At 39.2% G+C, this 19,478-nt stretch overlaps 1 protein-coding gene across 1 annotated transcript in view; it reads left to right on the top strand.

Annotated features, from left to right (window-relative positions):
• Nucleotides 1-7,980: 7,980 nt before the first annotated feature.
• The window catches only part of LOC117432626 (E3 ubiquitin-protein ligase TRIM47-like), a 38,982-nt gene continuing 27,484 nt past the window's right edge, over nt 7,981-19,478 (top strand). Inside the window, exons 1-4 of the mRNA XM_059016193.1 lie at nt 7,981-8,207; nt 9,848-10,617; nt 15,016-15,045; nt 18,266-18,858. Coding sequence (XP_058872176.1) covers nt 9,876-10,617; nt 15,016-15,045; nt 18,266-18,858 — 1,365 coding nt within the window. The 5' untranslated portion in view covers nt 7,981-8,207; nt 9,848-9,875. The remainder of the gene's footprint in view (nt 8,208-9,847; nt 10,618-15,015; nt 15,046-18,265; nt 18,859-19,478) is intronic.

Below are 19,478 nucleotides of genomic sequence, written 5' to 3'. Positions count from 1 at the left end.
GCTGACCTGTTTGCCAAATATGTTGCCTGTTTTCAGGAACATGTTTACATTGTGTATTTCTGTGACATTTTTTACATTCACTATACTTTTATATGTAATAATTCTGAGTTGGATGTGGTTCTGTTGCTTCAATATTGATGTATCATTTTCTCTAAATATGCCTTTTGCCCATGTGGCGGAGTGTCCCGACCCTATATATATATATGGTTGACTGGTGCACCATTACTCCACTCCCAACCACTGAATTCTGTAGCTCCTTCAAAGTGATTATTGGCCTCTCTGTGGCTTCTCTCACAAGTCTCCTTGTTTGAGTGCTGAGTTTTGAGGGACGGCCTTTTCTTGGCAGTGCCTGGGTGGTGTGATGCAGCTTCCACTTCCTGATTATTGATCCAACCGTGCTCACTGGGATATCCAAACACTTGGATATTATTTTGTACCTTTTCCCTAATCTATGCATTTGTATTACTTTATCTCTAACTTCTGTAGAATGCTCTTTGGTCTTCATTTTCCTTCAGATTCACAGCCTGACCAATGATTCTTCTTCTTCTGGTTAATCTATAGGGCGCATTCCATCTATTATTTTAGATGATTAGCGCCCTCTATCTGTAGTCCTTTGTCTGTCTTTGTTTTACTTTATTTTTCTGTCATCTTTATTTATTATAACTTCCCTTCTTTTCCCGTTTCCTTTATATATTTCGTCAGTATCCTTTCTCTAATCAGTCTCCCTTCCTCTTTCCCTTTTCCCAGCAAGTTCTTTACGCTCTTTCCTCTTTCCTTCCCAACTCTTTGTTCACCCATCTGTTGTTCACCTCTTTCTGGATATTATGATAAAACCTTCCTTTTATGCTTTCATCCCATCTCTTCTGCCATTCTTTTACTATCATTTTTTTTCACATAGCCTCCCATTTCCTGCGATCCCAGAGGAATGACCACATCAATTTCTCTCTTTTTAACCCATTTTTTGCTGCCAGATCTACCATCTCATTGCCCAGAATGCCAGTGACCAGGAATCCAAACTAAAATCACTTCGATCCCCATTATTGTACATTCCTTATATCGTTGCATTATTTCAACCATGATATCTCTTCTATCATTAAACTCCCCTTTTAATGCAATAAGAACACTCAATGAATCTGAAAATATGACTGCTTTTTTTAGGCTTTATTTCAGCTATTTTAACTGTTGCAAATAGTATAGCTACCATTTCCGCAACATATACCGATAAATGGTCAGATATCCTCGCTATTTTACAGACATCTAATTCTGGGATATAATATGCCATCGCCACTCTTCCTGTTTTTGGATCCTTGGATCCATCTGTATATGTACATAGTGCCTCCATACTCTTCCCCTCTTCAAAAGCTTGACTTTTCAGTTCCATTTTTCCCCCTCCTTTCTTCACTTGCTCACTCAATTCTATACAAGAGTTTGATTTTTCCATCATCCCTCCCGGAAACACATTTATATTAACATTCTTTACCAACTTCAGATTTTCCATTCCCAATTCCTTTATCCATTTTTGCATCCAATACCCCAAAGCGCCCCCATTTGTTTCCCACCTCTCCTTTTTATAATGATTAATCCACCTATCTTCCATGCTTTTCCGAGGAGGAAATTCTGAATCCAGAGAGTTAGCCTTTATCCAATATTTTATACTTAACCATTTCCTCCTTAGTTCCAATGGCATCTCATTTATTAAAACCTGCACAGCATTTATTGGAGCAGATTTCATAGCTCCTATACACACCCTTATTGCTTTAGCTAGCAAATTATCCAATTTTTCCATCTTATTTTTACAAGTTCCCATTAGAATCTGACTTCCATAATCTATTACACTCCTAATTAACCCTCTATATATCATCATCATACAAGTTTTATTTGCTCCTCAACTCGTCCCTGAAATACTTCTTAGAATATTCATCCTTCCTTTACATTTATCTATTATAGAATTTATTTGTTTTTCCCAAGTTAATTTTTTATCAAACCACACTCCCAAGTATTTAAATTCCTCCACCTCTTTAAGAATCTTATCTTGGTATAATAAATTTAACTTCTCCTGCTCTCTTCTTCTTCGTGAAAATAATAGCACCTCTGTTTTTGTTACTAATATTTTAAAACCCCATTTATTTGACCACTTTTCCAGATTATTCAATGCCTCCTGCAATTCCCTCCTTACTATTTCAATATGTTTATTCCTTTTATAAATAACCCCATCATCAGCAAACAGACCTACAGATACTTTTGATCCTACTAAAATATCCTCAGCTAGATCATTTATCATTATATTAAATAGCAAAGGGCTAATAACACTTCCTTGAGGAGTTCCATTTTGCATCTCAAATCTTTCAGAGAACTTCCCCTTAATTTTAACTTTAAATCCTCTTTCCTTCACAAACTCTCTGATCCACCACAAAGTCCTCCCTTTTATCCCCAATGATGCTATTTCATATATTAAACCTTCTTTCCAGACCATGTCATACACTTTCTCGATGTCAATAAAAACTGCCCCGACCATCCTCATTCTCACTTAATGCCTCCTTGACTTCAGTAGACAATCTTACCAACTGATCAGTCGTCGACCTATTTTTACGAAAGCCACTTTGATAATCACTCAATAATTTTTTAGATTAAAAAAAAATACCACATTCTCTCACACACCATCCTTTCCATAATTTTACATATAGTAGCCATCAATGCTATTGGTCGATAAGATCCCACTTCACTCGGATCCTTACCTGCCTTACTTATAGGAATGATGACAGCATTCTTCCATTCTTTAGGCAACAACCCCAACTCCCACACTTTATTATAAAGTTTTAATAATATTTCTAAACTTCTATCTGGTAACATTTTATACATATTAGAAATCTTATCTTCACCTGGTGAGGAATTCTTGCCTTTTTCAATCGCTGCTTTCACTTCACCTATTGAAAATGGAACATTTATTTTTGTTTTGACATCTTCCCTATCTTCCAATATTACTGAATTATTTATACAAAACGGTCCCCTCTTTTCTAAAAATTCTTTATTATAATTCTCATCTTGCCCCACCTTAGCAAATGCTAACCCCAGCATAGAGGCTTTCTTCTCATCATCCGTTATAATTATTCCATCCTGCTTTAACGGAAATGATTGATTTCCTTCCCCTTTTCCTGCCATTGCCTTAATTTTATTCCACACATCTTTTATACTAGAATCATAACTTATTTTAGTGCAATAATCCTGCCAATATTCCTTTTTCCTTTTCCTAATAGCCCTTTGAGCCATTACTTTTGATTTTTTAAACTTAATTAAGTCATCTGCCAATATAGTTTTTTTTAACTTTTCTCAGACAAGCTTTCCTTTCTTTAATCAGTCTGGTACACTCTTCATTCCATCAAGGTACCGCTGGTTTCACCCCCTTCTTAGTTTTCCTCATTGGAATAGCTCCCTTTGCTGCTTGTGTAATAGCCTTTATTATCCCCGCATTAAAAATATTTACATCATTGTGTATTATATTTTCTTCAATAGTACTATTACAGATGTTTTGAAATTTTTCCCAGTTTGTTTTTTTTATAATCCCATCTCTTCTTGCACCTGCTCATCAATCTTAGTCTTCCCATCTATCGTAAAAATTATAGGGAAATGATCACTTCCCATTTCTTCATCCATTAATATCTTCCAATCCACTCTTACTCCCAAATGCGCTGATAATAGATAAATCTAGCGCTGAGCTTTTCCCAGTATTGACATCATACCTTGTTCCTTCCCCAGAATTTAAAACCACCAAATTTAAATCTTCTATATCATTTATCTTACTTCCCCATAATGTATTATGGCTATTAAAATATCCACAAATAATCTTCCCACCCCTCATATGTTCAATAATATTAATTATTTCTTCCTTATCTAATTCCTTACAAGAGTTATACATATTCATAACGCTTATCACACCATCCTCCACAATAATTTGTACCCCTACTGTCTCCAACTCGGTAACTATAACAATTTCAGAAAACACAATATTCTCCTCTATTCCTATGCATACTCCTCCACCTCTACCTTCCTTTCTATCTTTCCTTATAATTATATATCCTGGTACTTTAAAATTTAGTTTTGGAATCAACCATGTCTCTTGAATACAGAAAATATCTATTAGCTTAAAATCAACTACAATTTTTTTTAATTCTTGCCCATTTGCTATTAAACTTCGTGCATTCCATTGAAAAATTCTCATCCCCATTATCTATTCACTTCCGACTGCCCCCCTTTCCGTTAATTCATTTATCTGTTCAACAGCCATTACCTCTATTCCCAAGTATCTTTCTCCAGCTTTACTCACAGTTTGCATCTTCTCTGCCCTACTCTTAGTTTGCGCAGTACAATTGATCACCTCAATAATAAACAGCAAGAATTGTTTTTTATTCACCAATAACATTTCTTCGGGTACCTTCTCAGTCACTTTAGTAATAGTCTTGATTGCCTTTTCCTGCCTTGAATTCATCTGTATCTTTTCTCGTTGTATTTTTTTCCATTTGTTCTTTATAACTTTTTACTGCACTTGCATACAAAGTTTTTTCCTCAAATTTAATTCTTTGAATCTCCCTGGCTTTTATCTGTTCCACACATCCTTTAAATGCTGTACTATGCTCCCCACCACAGTTACAACACTTACCCTGTCCTTTTACATCACAATCCCTGAACTCATGATCCTTACCACACTTAGCACATCTTCTTTTACCCCTGCAGGAGCCTGCCATATGACCAAATAGTTGACACTTATAACATCGTATAGGCGATGGCCTATACTCATTCACGCTAAATCTTTGAAATCCCATAATTACTTGCTCTGGCATATTCTCAAGCTCAAACATTAATACAACCGTTGTAGATTGAACCTCCCCCTTTTCCCAATACGTCTTACCTCTACCACCTGATCCTTTTCCAACTCTTCCTCCAACTCCTCTACTGTAATATCCATCATCACCCCATATATCACTCATTTACATATTTTCTTTTCCTGCCTCCTGTAACTCTCAATCGAGATTTGGCCTAGATCCTCTAACCCCAGCATTTTTTGAGGGGAGGGGAGAATAGGAAACTTCATAAACGTGCTATATATCTTTGTTGGGCACAATTTTGGATCAAACTGTTCTATATTCACATGGCTACATTTGAGCATGTCAGTAAATAGTGATTTGGAATGCTGGCTATCACTTTTGTCTCTGATGAACATAATATCTGCCTTGAATTTTCACCAATAATCCCTGAACTTTACACTGTCTGCTAGCTTTCTTTTCGGTTTGCTATTATTATTATTATTATTATTATTATTATTATTATTATTATTATTATTTTATTATTATTATTATACAAATTGTACATATATTGTCAAGTTCATAGGTCCAGTTGTGTTTTTACAGCAGCAGCAATGATGGGCATTCTTTGCTGCCCCCCCCCCCCCCCCCCCCCAAAAAAAAAAACTATGCTGGTATATTTATTTCCGAGTTAATCCTGATCATACTCCTTTTTAACTAAATATCTTGGTATCCCTGAATAGATTACAATACATAGTAATGCAGTATTCTGGACAGAGCAACGTTTCTAAGCAGTACGATGTCATGCCGCATCGGTAGTTATTTAGTAAATAACATTTCGGGTACAACTTTATTTATTTATTATGTTTGTTTGTTTGTGTGTTCCTGACATAGTCCTATTTCTCTCTGTGTTGTTATGCTAAGGCTTTAGTAAGGTCAGTATATAATGCTATAATGGCGCTTTCTGTTTCTTTTTAATCTTAAATGACATGTATTTTCATTTAGCATGTTTCTTATCCCGTGGTAGGGCCTATACACTGCAATCTACCTGTAATTTCACTGAAGTTACCTCTTAGTGGCATTCTGACATAAGAAACTAGCCTGGGATACAGTCAGTACACCACGTGTTCGGTCCCTGAAACAATATTGAAAGCATTTGACTATTAAATCCATGGGTGGCGCTACTTACAGTAGAGGTTTGAACTTTACTCAAACTTTTGAACGCACAAAACGGAAGTCGCCATTTTAACTTTGCGAGAAAAAGAGACAACTGCAGAAATATGAGTTAAGGAAGTTTAATTCAGCACCAAATCCACGTAAGTTATTATTATTATTATTATTATTATTATTAAGGAGTAGACTGTGGGGAAGTAGAGTTTTTTTTTTCATCTAAATCTTTATCTTGTAGTTGAATATGACGTTCTTCAGTAGAAAAGGCGCAAGGCCATTCGATGACAATCAACTGAAATGTAACTTTTTTCAACTCCTCTGTCTTTAATATAGATACAGTAGTTCTAATCGACGCGATTATGGCGACAGGCAAAAGTGTATGTTTTACCATACTTAGATGAGAGTATATGACACGATTTAAACAAACAGAAGCAGTCATCACCTAACCACCAATTTTATATTAGTGTTCATATCGATACATAACTTGATATATTTTAGTATCACTCGTAATTATTGATAGATGTAATAATAATTAGAAGACTTTTCTTTAAGTAAAATTCATCACTGAAGAACAAAACGAAAGTAAAATAACAAGATGGAGGATGTAATAGGTTATTTTCTCTGTTTATTTTAGATGTTATGTTTTTTTGTTTGTTTTTTTTTTCTTCAGAGTGGTGGTAATTTATTTCCGAGTTAATCCTAGTCACTCATTTTTAATTAAATATCTTGGTATTCCTGAATAGATTACAGTACTGTAATGAACCTGCTCGTTCACGGCTACTGGATTAAATATGCAATAGCGTGCCGCTGCCACCACCTTTGTTTAACCAGAGGGTCCGATAGTTAGATATATTTATAGAATAAGGGAGAGTGTATGAAGTCACGTCACAAAGACCAGGAACAGCAACTCAGGACAAACAATTTATTAAGATAGTTAATTAAAACAGGGCAGTTGGCGATCTTAGACCATACCAATAAATGAGACCAATTGAGCTTGATTAATTATTCACTGCGGTATAGGAAACGCAAGGAGGCAGACACGCCCACTGCAACCCCCGTGGAGTAAGAAAATAAAACTCAAACACAATAATTCATTAGTGAACATAAATCACACTACAATCAAAAAATAGCGCTAAAATACATTAACTACAACAAGACAGCTCAAAGAAAACTATAAACAGATAAATCAAATCATTAACAGTGACCCAATATAGACAATAACCATATAACACAACAAACTGAAATACACAAAATAAACCTCCACCAAGGATGTGAGTGAGCGTGTCTGTCCCCTGCAGATCCACGCAGTGTTTAAATACAGTGTAATAGTTTGGAACTGAAGTGTGGTTAAGATCAATAAAACACCAAGATTACAAAGTAGAAATACAACAATAGTATAACAATTTAAAAGAGTACTGCCCTGATTTCTCATCAAAGTCAGTCCCCATACAGACTAGTCATCCCTGTGCTCACACAGAGCACTCTATCCCGGTCAGACGTGCTGTGTTGAGCGCTAGTCCCCTTTTTAAAGTTCAGGCAATCAAATCGACTGCTTTACCTTAACAAAACTCAGGTGTGCGGTGATAGTCCTGATGGGCAATCAACAAGGTCCATTACAGTACATAGTAATGCAGTATTCTGGACAGAGCAACGTTTCTAAGCAGTACGATGTCATTCCGCATCGGTAGTTATTTAGTAAATAACATTTCGGGTACAACTTCACTTGACGGACTTATTCATTAAAATGTGTTGTCTGTTTTTAAACAGCACATGTTTTATTTATTTATTATGTTTGTTTGTTTGTGTGTTCCTGACATAGTCCTATTTCCCTCTGTGTTGTTATGCTAAGGCTTTAGTAAGGTCAGTATATAATGCTATAATGGCGCTTTCTGTTTCTTTTTAATCTTAAATGACATGTATGTTCATTTAGCATGTTTCTTATCCCGTGGTAGGGCCTATACACTGCAATCTACCTGTAATTTCACTGAAGTTACCTCTTAGTGGCATTCTGACATAAGAAACTAGCCTGGGATACAGTCAGTACACCACGTGTTCGGTCCCTGAAACAATATTGAAAGCATTTGACTATTAAATCCATGGGTGGCGCTACTTACAGTAGAGGTTTGAACTTTACTCAAACTTTTGAATGCACAAAACGGAAGTCGCCATTTTAACTTTGCGAGAAAAAGAGACAACTGCAGAAATACTAGTTAAGGAAGTTTAGTTCAGCACCAAATCCACGTAAGTTATTATTATTATTATTATTATTATTATTATTATTATTATTATTATTATTATTAAGGAGTAGACTGTGGGGAAGTAGAGTTTTTTTCATCTAAATCTTTATCTTGTAATTGAATATGACGTTCTTCAGTAGAAAAGGCGCAAGGCCATTCGATGACAAACAACTGAAATGTAACTTTTTCAACTCCTCTGTCTAATATAGATACAGTAGTTATAATCGACGCGATTATGGCAACAGGCAAAAGTGTATGTTTTACCATACTTAGATGAGAGTATATGACACGATTTAAACAAACAGAAGCAGTCATCACCTAACCACCAATTTTATATTAGTGTTCATATCGATACATAACTTGTCATATTTTAGTAGCACTCGTAATTATTGACAGCTGTAATAATATATAGAAGACTTTTCTTTGAGTAAAATTCAGTATAAAAAATGAAAGAAGATTCATCACTGAAGAACAAAACGAAAGTAAAAAATAACAAGATGGAGGATGTAATAGTTTTTTTTTTCTCTTCCGATTTTTAGGTGATTTTTTTGTTTAATTTTTTTTCTTATTTTAACGTCGGTTCACTAAATTCAACCAGTCATTGGTGAAGTAGCCTAATTCCCTATACCGCGAACTTGTAATCTTACGAGAAGTAGTTTAGTCAAAATGTTTAATGTTGTATACGAATGCGTAATTCTTATACACTTATGCATCTGCTATACACTAAACATAACGCAATAATCAAAGGCATTGTTCCGCCCAATTCACTGTTTAACTTGTGTTTTAATATAATGTCTGGTTTACAAAACAGCCATGCTTTCATCAAACGTGTATCATGTTACATTGAATCATTCACTGATGAACGGTAGCCTGATATTTTATTACAGTGACACTTTGCCCGAATGAGTTTGTTGCAGTATTTCTTCATGAGCATCATAATAATATTATATAAAGAAAGTACAGGTATGCCCTGATTGAAATTCCAGTCGTGACCAGCTCTGTTGTTTGGCTAGTCAGAGCTCGTGAAGTACTTGTTTTCAGCTGGCCACCAGAACACCACTTTTTGGCCACAAAGTAAATAACATAATACTGGATTTGAAAAAAAAAAAAAAAAAAACATCCAGGCTCTCAGTATTTAATGCTTTCATTGTTCTATATTTGAATCACTTAGGAATATTATATAAAACACTTTGTGAAGAAGTATTAATGATGTATATTTTATAATTTAAAAAGGCAATTACAACACAATCCGTAACAATAAACATCATTATACTATATACTGAATTAGAGATTACATTTTTATAAAAATAATTAATAAAATCTGCAAAAAATGCAAGTGCCAGTGGTCAAACCCTTCATAAGTTGAGCCAGTGTCCAAATTCCAGGCATCCATTCTTACCATGGTCCACTCTAAAGCAGCAATAGAAGTTATCTTCCAACAGTTTGGGATAACTGAAGACTGGAGTCATCACTTGATAGAAACGGCACAAAGAAAGATGTAGCGGAAACAATCTAAAAGTTTTATTGGTGACATCACTGCTAAATGCACCAAGGGGACCTACTGAAAGAAACTAAACATGTATAACTGAGTGCCTGCAGTGAAGAAGTATTTTATAAAATTTCCTTTTCTAATTTTTTTTTCAGTGTCGAGACGCATACAGTAGCCACTTCAATGGATACAAAGCATGGCTTGTTACTTGCCTGGATCAAGCATTCAGAGTTCAGGATTGTGCTGGTTGGGAAGACTGGATCTGGGAAGAGTGCCTCAGGAAACACCATCCTGGGCAGAAGAGAGTTTAGATCTGAAGTCAGCACCTCTGCAGTAACAAAGGTGTGTGAGAAGAGAGCAGGAGTATGTAATGGGAGACGGGTCACTGTGGTCGACACCCCAGGCTTGTTTAACAGAGAGCTCTCTGAAGAGGATCTGAAGCGTGAGATTGTGAGGTGTGTTTCTCTGTCTGCACCGGGACCCCACGCTTTCCTCTTGGTGCTGCAGGTGGGGCGATTCACACATGAAGAGAGAGAGACAGTGGGGCTTATCCAGAAGCTTTTCGGTGAGAGGGCTGCCAGGTATATCATACTCCTTTTCACACGCGGGGACGATCTAGATGACACGACCATTGAGAAGTACATCCAGCGATCCAGTGAGGGCCTCCGAGAGATTGCTGAGAAGTGTGGGAACAGGTATCATGTCTTCAACAACAGGAACAGTAATCAGAGTCAGGTTACGGGGCTCTTGAAAAAAATCGAGAGCATGGTCGCAGCAAATGGTGAAAGCTGCTACACGAGAGAGATGTACCAGGAGGCAGAATCAGCCATGAGACGAGAGCAAGAGAGGATGAGGAGCAAGAGAGAGGAAGAGAAACGCAGGGAGGAAGAGGAGCAGAGGAGGAAGTTCCTGGGTGAGCAGAAAGGTACAGACATTCTTAGTACGTTTCCCTTTTGTCAGCAATATCCATGCACCGGGCAAATACACCCCACATACAAAGAGAAGATGTGCCAAGGGGCAGTGAGTCTTTGAATACATACTAATCACCCTTTCAAACACAATAAATAAAAAAATAAAAAAATAAATGTGTGCCTGCACCTTTAAGACAAGTCAGGGATTTCTATGTGTTTTTGTCACAGTTATATGAATAATTCTTCTTGTCCCTCCCATATGAAACGGCCAACCCCCCTTAAGGATGTTTAAAAAAAAAAAAAAATCACAAAATTATTGGTTTTGCTGAGTTAGTTACTTTAGAGCAATCACTCAGATTCCAAACTTCTTGTGAACCAATAAGACACCCCTGACAAAAACACAAATTATGTTATAACTACTTTTATTATTATTAGTTAATTTAGCAGACGCCTTTATCCAAGGCGACTTACACAGACTAGGGTGTGTGAACTATGCTTGTAACCAGGAGGTCCCCGATTCAAATCCCACCTCAGCCACTGACTCATTGTGTGACCCTGAGCAAGTCACCTCACCTCCTTGTGCTCCGTCTTTCGGGTGAGACGTAATTGTAAGTGACTCTGCAGCTGATGCATAGTTCACACACCCTAGTCTCTGTAAGTCGCTTTGGATAAAGGCATCTGCTAAATAAACAAATAATCACAACATAATTAAAATAACCACAGACTTTCCTTTCTCCATTCCCATTAATAATAGCCCTCACGGACAGCTTGCAAATAATTATTGTAGCATTAACATGTACCTGTTCAAATCCTGTCTGGTACAGTTGTTTGTAAAATAATGTCATTCATTTACTTACCTGTTCTGGCTGTTGTGGACGGCGTCGGGTTTTGTCCTGGGACTGGAGCGGAGGAGAGAGAAAAAAGGGAAAAAGAGGTGCAGAGCGAGGGCATGTTTAGCGAGGGAGTGCAGAGCGAGCGCATGTTTAGCAGGTCAGTGCAGAGCGAGGGCATGTTTAGCAGGGGAGTGCAGAGCGAGGGCATGTTTAGCAGGGGAGTGCAGAGCGAGGGCATGTTTAGCAGGGGAGTGCAGAGCGATGGCATGTTTAGCAGGGGAGTGCAGAGCGAGGGCATGTTTAGCAGGGGAGTGCAGAGCGAGGGCATGTTTAGCAGGGGAGTGCAGAGCGAGGGCATGTTTAGCAGGGGAGTGCAGAGCGAGGGCATGTTTAGCAGGTCAGTGCAGAGCGAGGGCATGTTTAGCAGGGGAGTGCAGAGCGAGGGCATGTTTAGCGGGGGAGTGCAGAGCGAGGGCATGTTTAGCGAGGGGAGTGCAGAGCGAGGGCATGTTTAGCAGGGGAGTGCAGAGCGAGGGCATGTTTAGCAGGGGAGTGCAGAGCGAGGGCATGTTTAGCGAAGGAACGCAGAGCGAGGGCATGTTTAGCAGGGGAGTGCAGAGCGAGGGCATGTTTAGCGAGGGGAGTGCAGAGCGAGGGCATGTTTAGCAGGGGAGTGCAGAGCGAGGGCATGTTTAGCAGGGGAGTGCAGAGCGAGGGCATGTTTAGCAGGGGAGTGCAGAGCGAGGGCATGTTTAGCGAAGGAACGCAGAGCGAGGGCATGTTTAGCAGGGGAGTGCAGAGCGAGGGCATGTTTAGCGAAGGAACGCAGAGCGAGGGCATGTTTAGCAGGGGAGTGCAGAGCGAGGGCATGTTTAGCAGGGGAGTGCAGAGCGAGGGCATGTTTAGCAGGGCAGTGCAGAGCGAGGGCATGTTTAGCAGGGGAGTGTAGAGCGAGGGCATGTTTAGCAGGGGAGTGCAGAGCGAGGGCATGTTTAGCAGGGGAGTGCAGAGCGAGGGCATGTTTAGCAGGGGAGTGCAGAGCGAGGGCATGTTTAGCAGGGGAGTGCAGAGCGAGGGCATGTTTAGCAGGGGAGTGCAGAGTGAGGGCATGTTTAGCGAGGGAGCGCAGAGCGAGGGCATGTTTAGCAGGGGAGTGCAGAGCGAGGGCATGTTTAGCAGGGCAGTGCAGAGCGAGGGCATGTTTAGCGGGGGAGTGCAGAGCGAGGGCATGTTTAGCAGGGGAGCGCAGAGCGAGGGCATGTTTAGCAGGGGAGCGCAGAGCGAGGGCATGTTTAGCAGGGGAGTGCAGAGCGAGGGCATGTTTAGCAGGGGAGTGCAGAGCGAGGGCATGTTTAGCAGGGGAGCGCAGAGCGAGGGCATGTTTAGCAGGGGAGCGCAGAGCGAGGGCATGTTTAGCAGGGGAGCGCAGAGCGAGGGCATGTTTAGCAGGGGAGTGCAGAGCGAGGGCATGTTTAGCAGGGGAGTGCAGAGCGAGGGCATGTTTAGCGACGGAGTGCAGAGCGAGGGCATGTTTAGCAGGGGAGTGCAGAGCGAGGGCATGTTTAGCAGGGGAGTGCAGAGCGAAGGCATGTTTAGCAGGGGAGTGCAGAGCGAGGGCATGTTTAGCAGGGGAGTGCAGAGCGAGGGCATGTTTAGCAGGGGAACGCAGAGCGAGGGCATGTTTAGCAGGGGCACGCAGAGCGAGGGCATGTTTAGCAGGGGAGCGCAGAGCGAGGGCATGTTTAGCAGGGGAGTGCAGAGCGAGGGCATGTTTAGCAGGGGAGTGCAGAGCGAGGGCATGTTTAGCAGGGGAGCGCAGAGCGAGGGCATGTTTAGCAGGAGAGTGCAGAGCGAGGGCATGTTTAGCAGGGGAGCGCAGAGCGAGGGCATGTTTAGCAGGGGAGCGCAGAGCGAGGGCATGTTTAGCAGGAGAGTGCAGAGCAAGGGCATGTTTAGCAGGGGAGTGCAGAGTGAGGGCATGTTTAGCAGGTGTGTCCGTGCACATAACCAGGGCTAAAATAGAAGGGAGTGTGCATATGGGAGTTTATATGTAAACTTATGGAAACTATAATAAGATCTAAAATAGAAAATTACCTATATGGTAACAATATCCTGGGAGACAGTCAGCATGGTTTTAGGAAAGGGAGATCATGTCTAACTAACCTACTTGACCTTTTTGAGGATGCAACATCGACAATGGATAATTGCAAAGCATACGACATGGTTTATTTAGATTTCCAGAAAGCTTTTGACAAAGTCCTGCATAAAAGATTAATTCTCAAACTGAACACAGTAGGGATTCAAGGAAATGCATGCACATGGATTAGGGAGTGGTTAACAGGTAGAAAACAGAAAGTACTGATTAGAGGAGAAACCTCAAAATGGAGCGAGGTAACCAGTGGTGTACCACAGGGATCAGTATTAGGTCCTCTGCTATTTCTAATCTACATTAATGATTTAGATTCTGGTATAGTAAGCAAACTTGTTAAATTTGCAGACAACACAAAAATAGGAGGAATGGCAAACACTGTTGAAGCAGCAAAGATCATTCAAAATGATCTAGACAGCATTCAGAACTGGGCAGACACATGGCAAATGACATTTAATAGAGAAAAGTGTAATGTACAGCACACAGGCAATAAAAATGTGCATTATAAATATCATATAAGAGATACTGAAATTGAAGAATGGAACTATGAAAAAGACATAGGAGTTTGTGTTGACTCAGAAATGTCTTAATCTAGACAATGTGGGGAAGCTATAAAAAAAGCCAACAAGATGCTCGGATATATTGTGAGAAGTGTTGAATTTAAATCAAGGGAAGTAATGTTAAAACTTTACAATGCATTAGTAAGACCTCACCTAGAATATTGTGTTCAGTTCTGGTCACCTCGTTACAAAAAGGATATTGCTGCTCTAGAAGGAGTGCAAAGAAGAGCAACCAGAATTATCCCAGGTTTAAAAGGCATGTTGTATGCAGACAGGCTAAAACAATTGAATCTATTCAGTCTTGAACAAAGAAGACTACGCAGCGATCTGATTCAAACATTCAAAATCCTAAAAGGTATTGACAATGTCGACCCAGGGGACCTGAAAAAAGAAACAAAGACCAGGGGTCACAAATGGAGATTTGTTAAAGGGGCATTCAGAACAGAAAATAGGAGGCACTTTTTTACACTGAGAATTGTGAGGGTCTGGAACCAACTCCCCAGTAATGTTGTTGAAGCAGACACCCTGGGATCCTTCAAGAAGCTGCTTGATGAGATTCTGGGATCAATAAGCTACTAACAACCAAGCGAGCAAGATGGGCTGAATGGCCTCCTCTTGTTTGTAAACTTTCTTATGTTCTTATGTTCTTATGTTCTTATAATGTTAGTGCAAACTATTATACACACAAAGGGTAGGTCATTTGAAACATTTTGTAATTCTCAGTTTGTTTTCCTTCATACATATTTGAGGTACTGAAACACTGTTCGCTCAGCGCTGTGAAAATGTGCAGCTTTTCAGAGAGATAGCGGCTTTCAGCAGTCAGTGTAGTTCTATTTAAATTACTGACCGTTTCTTTTTATTCTCTTACAGTAAAGAGAAAGCTCTGCCCCCCCTCTTCAGGTAAGTACATTGTTTTTATTCTTTACATTTTTCTCTCTTGTTTATACCAGGGATGTACATTGGTTAAAATCACAATTTACAGCCACAATAGGTATGCAGTAGGGCAGCAGTGTGGAGTAGTGGTTAGGGCTCTGGACTCTTGACCAGAGGGTCGCGGGTTCAATCCCAGGTGGGGGACACTGCTGCTGTACCCTTGAGCAAGGTGCTTTACCTAGATTGCTCCAGTAAAAACCCAACTGTGTAAATGGGGAATTGTATGTAAAAATAAAGTGATATCTTGTAACAATTGTAAGTCACCCTGGATAAGGGCGTCTGCAAAGCAATAAATAATTATTATAATAATAATAATAATAATAATAATAATAATAATAATAATAATAATAATAAGGTTTACTGCAGCCCCCTACTGCAGACCCCGACTCGAATCACTTCTGAATAACCCTTTTAATCAATTCCAATTCCTTTTATTGCACAGGCTGTATTGAACACACATATATACACCTTGTCAAACTGTGGGGACTAATGGGGTATTTATTACTTATGGGAATAAAGGGACCTCCAGAAAACTGTAGGGAGATATGAACTGTACTGATTATTCATCATCTGTTTTATTAGTTATTTCTTAGTGGGAATATTTAATAAACTGTAAGTAGTCTGGTTATGGTGACATCAGCAATTATATCAGAGGAAACCGATACACTGTTGATGTTATTGTTTTGATCATTATTCTTGGATGTAGTTCCAACTGTTGCCAAAATAACAATTGTGTTTATTTGAACATGAAAACAGAGAGGTAGATGTTACTAGAAACTACCAATAATTACTCGTATCCAAATTCAATAATCTGTGGTTGTTCAACCTGAATGAATGATTCAACACTGAGAATCCTTTCTTAGAAAGATGGTATTTATTAAGCATGCAATCAAAATACATTCGTAAATCACACAAAACAGTTAATATCACATTACAATAAGAACAGGTTTTTTTTTAATTTTTTTTTTTTATTTTTAATAAATTTAGTCATTGCCTATTATTTTCTCCCAATTTGGAATGGCCAATTATTTTATTATGCTCAGCTCACCACTACCACCCCTGCGCTGACTCGGGAGGGGCGAAGACGAACACACGCTGTCCTCCGAAGCGTGTGCTGTCAGCCGACCGCTTTTTTTCACACTGCGGACTCACCATGCAGCCACCCAAGAGCTACAGCGTCGGAGGACAACGCAGCTCTCGGGCAGCTTACAGGCAAGCCCGCAGGTGCCCGGCCAGACTACAGGGGTCGCTGGTGCGTGGTGAGCCGAGGACACCCTGGCCGACCTAACCCTCCCTCCCCCTGGACGACGCTCGGCCAATTGAGCGCCACCCCCTGGGAGCTCCCGTCCTCGGTCGGCAAAGAACTGAGGTTTCAAACAACAGTTTGCCAATGAAATATTAGTACATACTGACAGTATAACAAGGAATCGCACAAGACCTGAATAGATATTTAAGTATTGTTGCTTAGTGTAGAAAGCAGTTGAGTTTCAGCGTGCGGTTCCCTTGTGTTTCTCCGAGTGTCGGGGCCTCTGATCTGGATGGGTTCATGCTGAGAGCTGGAAGCTGATGGTTCCAGGCATGATCTTTGACTTTCTATTATTTTATTTTTTTATTTATCTGAGAGAGCGCAATTGTAATTGAGAGTGGAATTTATACTCTAGACAAAGATTTCTTTTTATTTCCTGCGACCGCTCTGATTGGCTGGTTTGTGTCTGGATTTCCGTGCAATCTTGATTCTTCACCCCCCCCCCCCTTGTCTCTTGCCTGATTTAGTTCATTATCATAATTTAGAAAGGGGACATTTTTAAACGTACATAACTTTTGCTGAATCATTCAGATTTTGTTTGGAATTCCTGTTATTTTTACCATAAGAAATTACATTTCTTTAGACTCCATATATGTCGGGATGTGACTTTGGTTAGACATTTCAAACAGTATAAAACCTGCTGGACTGTGGCTGTCCAGGGAAGAGGGTTGCCCCCCCCCCCAAGGTATAGCTGAAACAGCGCCCCCCACTGGTCAGGGGTCTTTATGATTCCAGGCAGAAACTTCCTTCCTCGCCTCCAGGATTCAGTAACTTAGTAACTCTGAGTTAAAAGATACGACTAACTTGAGAGTGTGAAAGGAGCTTCATCTTCAGTCCTGGGTTACAGTGGTGAGGAGACATTCAAACTGGCAATTCAGCTCAGGGAAAAGAAACAGGAGTACAGTTAATAAAGTTTATCAAAGTAAATAAATACAGTTTTAACAGATGACTTGCAAAATGCAAAACATTTCAGCTTATTGATGACTAAAAATATCAATACATCACTCAACACTAAACACAATATTAAAGTGATCTTTTTATTTTGAAATGAAACACATTGTTTTGAAATGGAGCTCTGCTGTTGTAAATCACTAAACACAGTGGTTGGGCTGATTTTATTTAAATCTCATTTTTACTGCATGAAGACAAACTCGCATATTTCTTTACAAGACATACTAGGAGGAGTGTGAGGAAGCTGCTCCCGAACTTCATCACAACATAATTAAAATAACCACTTTCGTTCCTCCATTCCCATTAATAATAGCCCTCACAGACAGCTTGCAAATAAACATTATTGTAGCATTAACGTGTACCTGTTAAAATCCTGTCTGAAAAGCTGCGCAAACAGTGTTTCAGTACCTCAAATATGGATGAAGGAAAACAAACTGACAATTACAAAATGTTTCAAATTACGTTTGTGTGTAATAGTTTGTTAAGGGCGATGACACCAGCTCAATGCAGGGCTAGAGCTGAAAAACGTTGGTCTAAAACATCAAAGTATCGACACGTGTACTATACTAATAAAATCAGTGAACATTCTTGCAAAACAAAGCACTGTAATACGGTATTTGACAATTTACAAAATACAATTCCACAAAGCTCCCGTGCGTTCTCACTTTGCCACAGTAATCAGACAGGCTTTCTTTTTATTTATTTATTTATTTATTTATTTATTTATTTATTTATTTTTTTGCGGCGTGTGGGTTAACCTGAGACACAAACAACGTCATGAAAGCCATCACAAACTGGCTTTGGAGTGCCGCAAAAATCTTGTTTCAGCTTTTTAACAGAACTGTAATGATATGAATCTCTTGCTTCCTTGTATTTAACATGGTTACACTGGGCAGTTAAGTGACAGCATGTCTCCTTGTCTCATTGCAGCAAGAATAGCAGAAGCGAATATTCTGGTAGGAGAGGACCAGTTTAGCTGTTCTGTGTGTCTGGAGCTATTGAAGGACCCAGTCGCTATTCCATGTGGACACAGTTACTGTATGGGGTGTATTAAGAACTACTGGGATCAGACTGATCATACAGGTGTCTACAGCTGCCCCCAGTGCAGAAAGACCTTTACCCCAAGGCCTGATCTGCGCAGAAACACCATGCTGGCTGAAGTTGTGGAGGAATTAAAGAAGACAGGACTCAATCCTCCTCCTGCTCAAAGTTATGCTGGACCTGGAGATGTGCCGTGTGATTTCTGCACTGGGAGAAAGTTCAAAGCTGTGAAATCCTGTTTGACGTGCCTGGCCTCTTACTGTGAAACACACATCAAGCCACACAGTGAGGTTACTCCATTAAAGAGGCACAAGCTGATCAATGCAATTGGAAATCTGGAGCAGAAGCTTTGTACTGAACACCAAAAGGTTTTGGAGATCTTCTGTAGAACTGATCAGATGTGTATTTGTGCGTTATGTACTGTCAAGGAACACAAGAGCCACGATACAGTCTCAGCTGAGACAGAAAGGACTGGGAAACAGGTAAGGGTTTGAACCATTTCCTTGTAGCTATCCTAGAAGATAAGAATTCCCAGGGATATTTAACATGTCTGTTTACTAGGTTATACAGTTTCACATCAGATCAGATTTTAATTGTATATTAAGAGCTATTTAAAGAGCCGTAGTATTTTAATTGGTCTACCTAACCTCAAGGCCGTAGCCAGCTATGAGGCAAACGAGGCACGGGCCTCCTTGTGCTCCGTCTTTCGGGTGAGACGTAGTTGTAAGTGACTCTGCAGCTGATGCATAGTTCACACACCCTAGTCTCTGTAAGTCGCCTTGGATAAAGGCGCCTGCCAAATAAACAAATAATAATAATAATAATAATAATAATGATAATAATAATAATAATAATGATAATGATAATGATAATAATAATAATGATAATAATAATAATAATAATGATAATGATAATAATAATAATAATAATAATGATAATGATAATAATAATAATAATAATAATGATAATAATAATAATAATAATAATGATAATGATAATAATAATAATAATAATGATAATGATAATAATAATAATAATAATAATAATAATAATAATAATAATGATAATAATGATAATAATAATAATAATAATAATGATAATA

Source organism: Acipenser ruthenus, chromosome 52 (genome assembly GCF_902713425.1).
Source record: "Acipenser ruthenus chromosome 52, fAciRut3.2 maternal haplotype, whole genome shotgun sequence".
In the NCBI taxonomy this organism is placed as follows: Eukaryota; Metazoa; Chordata; class Actinopteri; order Acipenseriformes; family Acipenseridae; genus Acipenser; species Acipenser ruthenus.
Note: the sequence above shows the minus strand (reverse complement) of the source record. Positions and strands in the feature narration are given on the sequence as shown.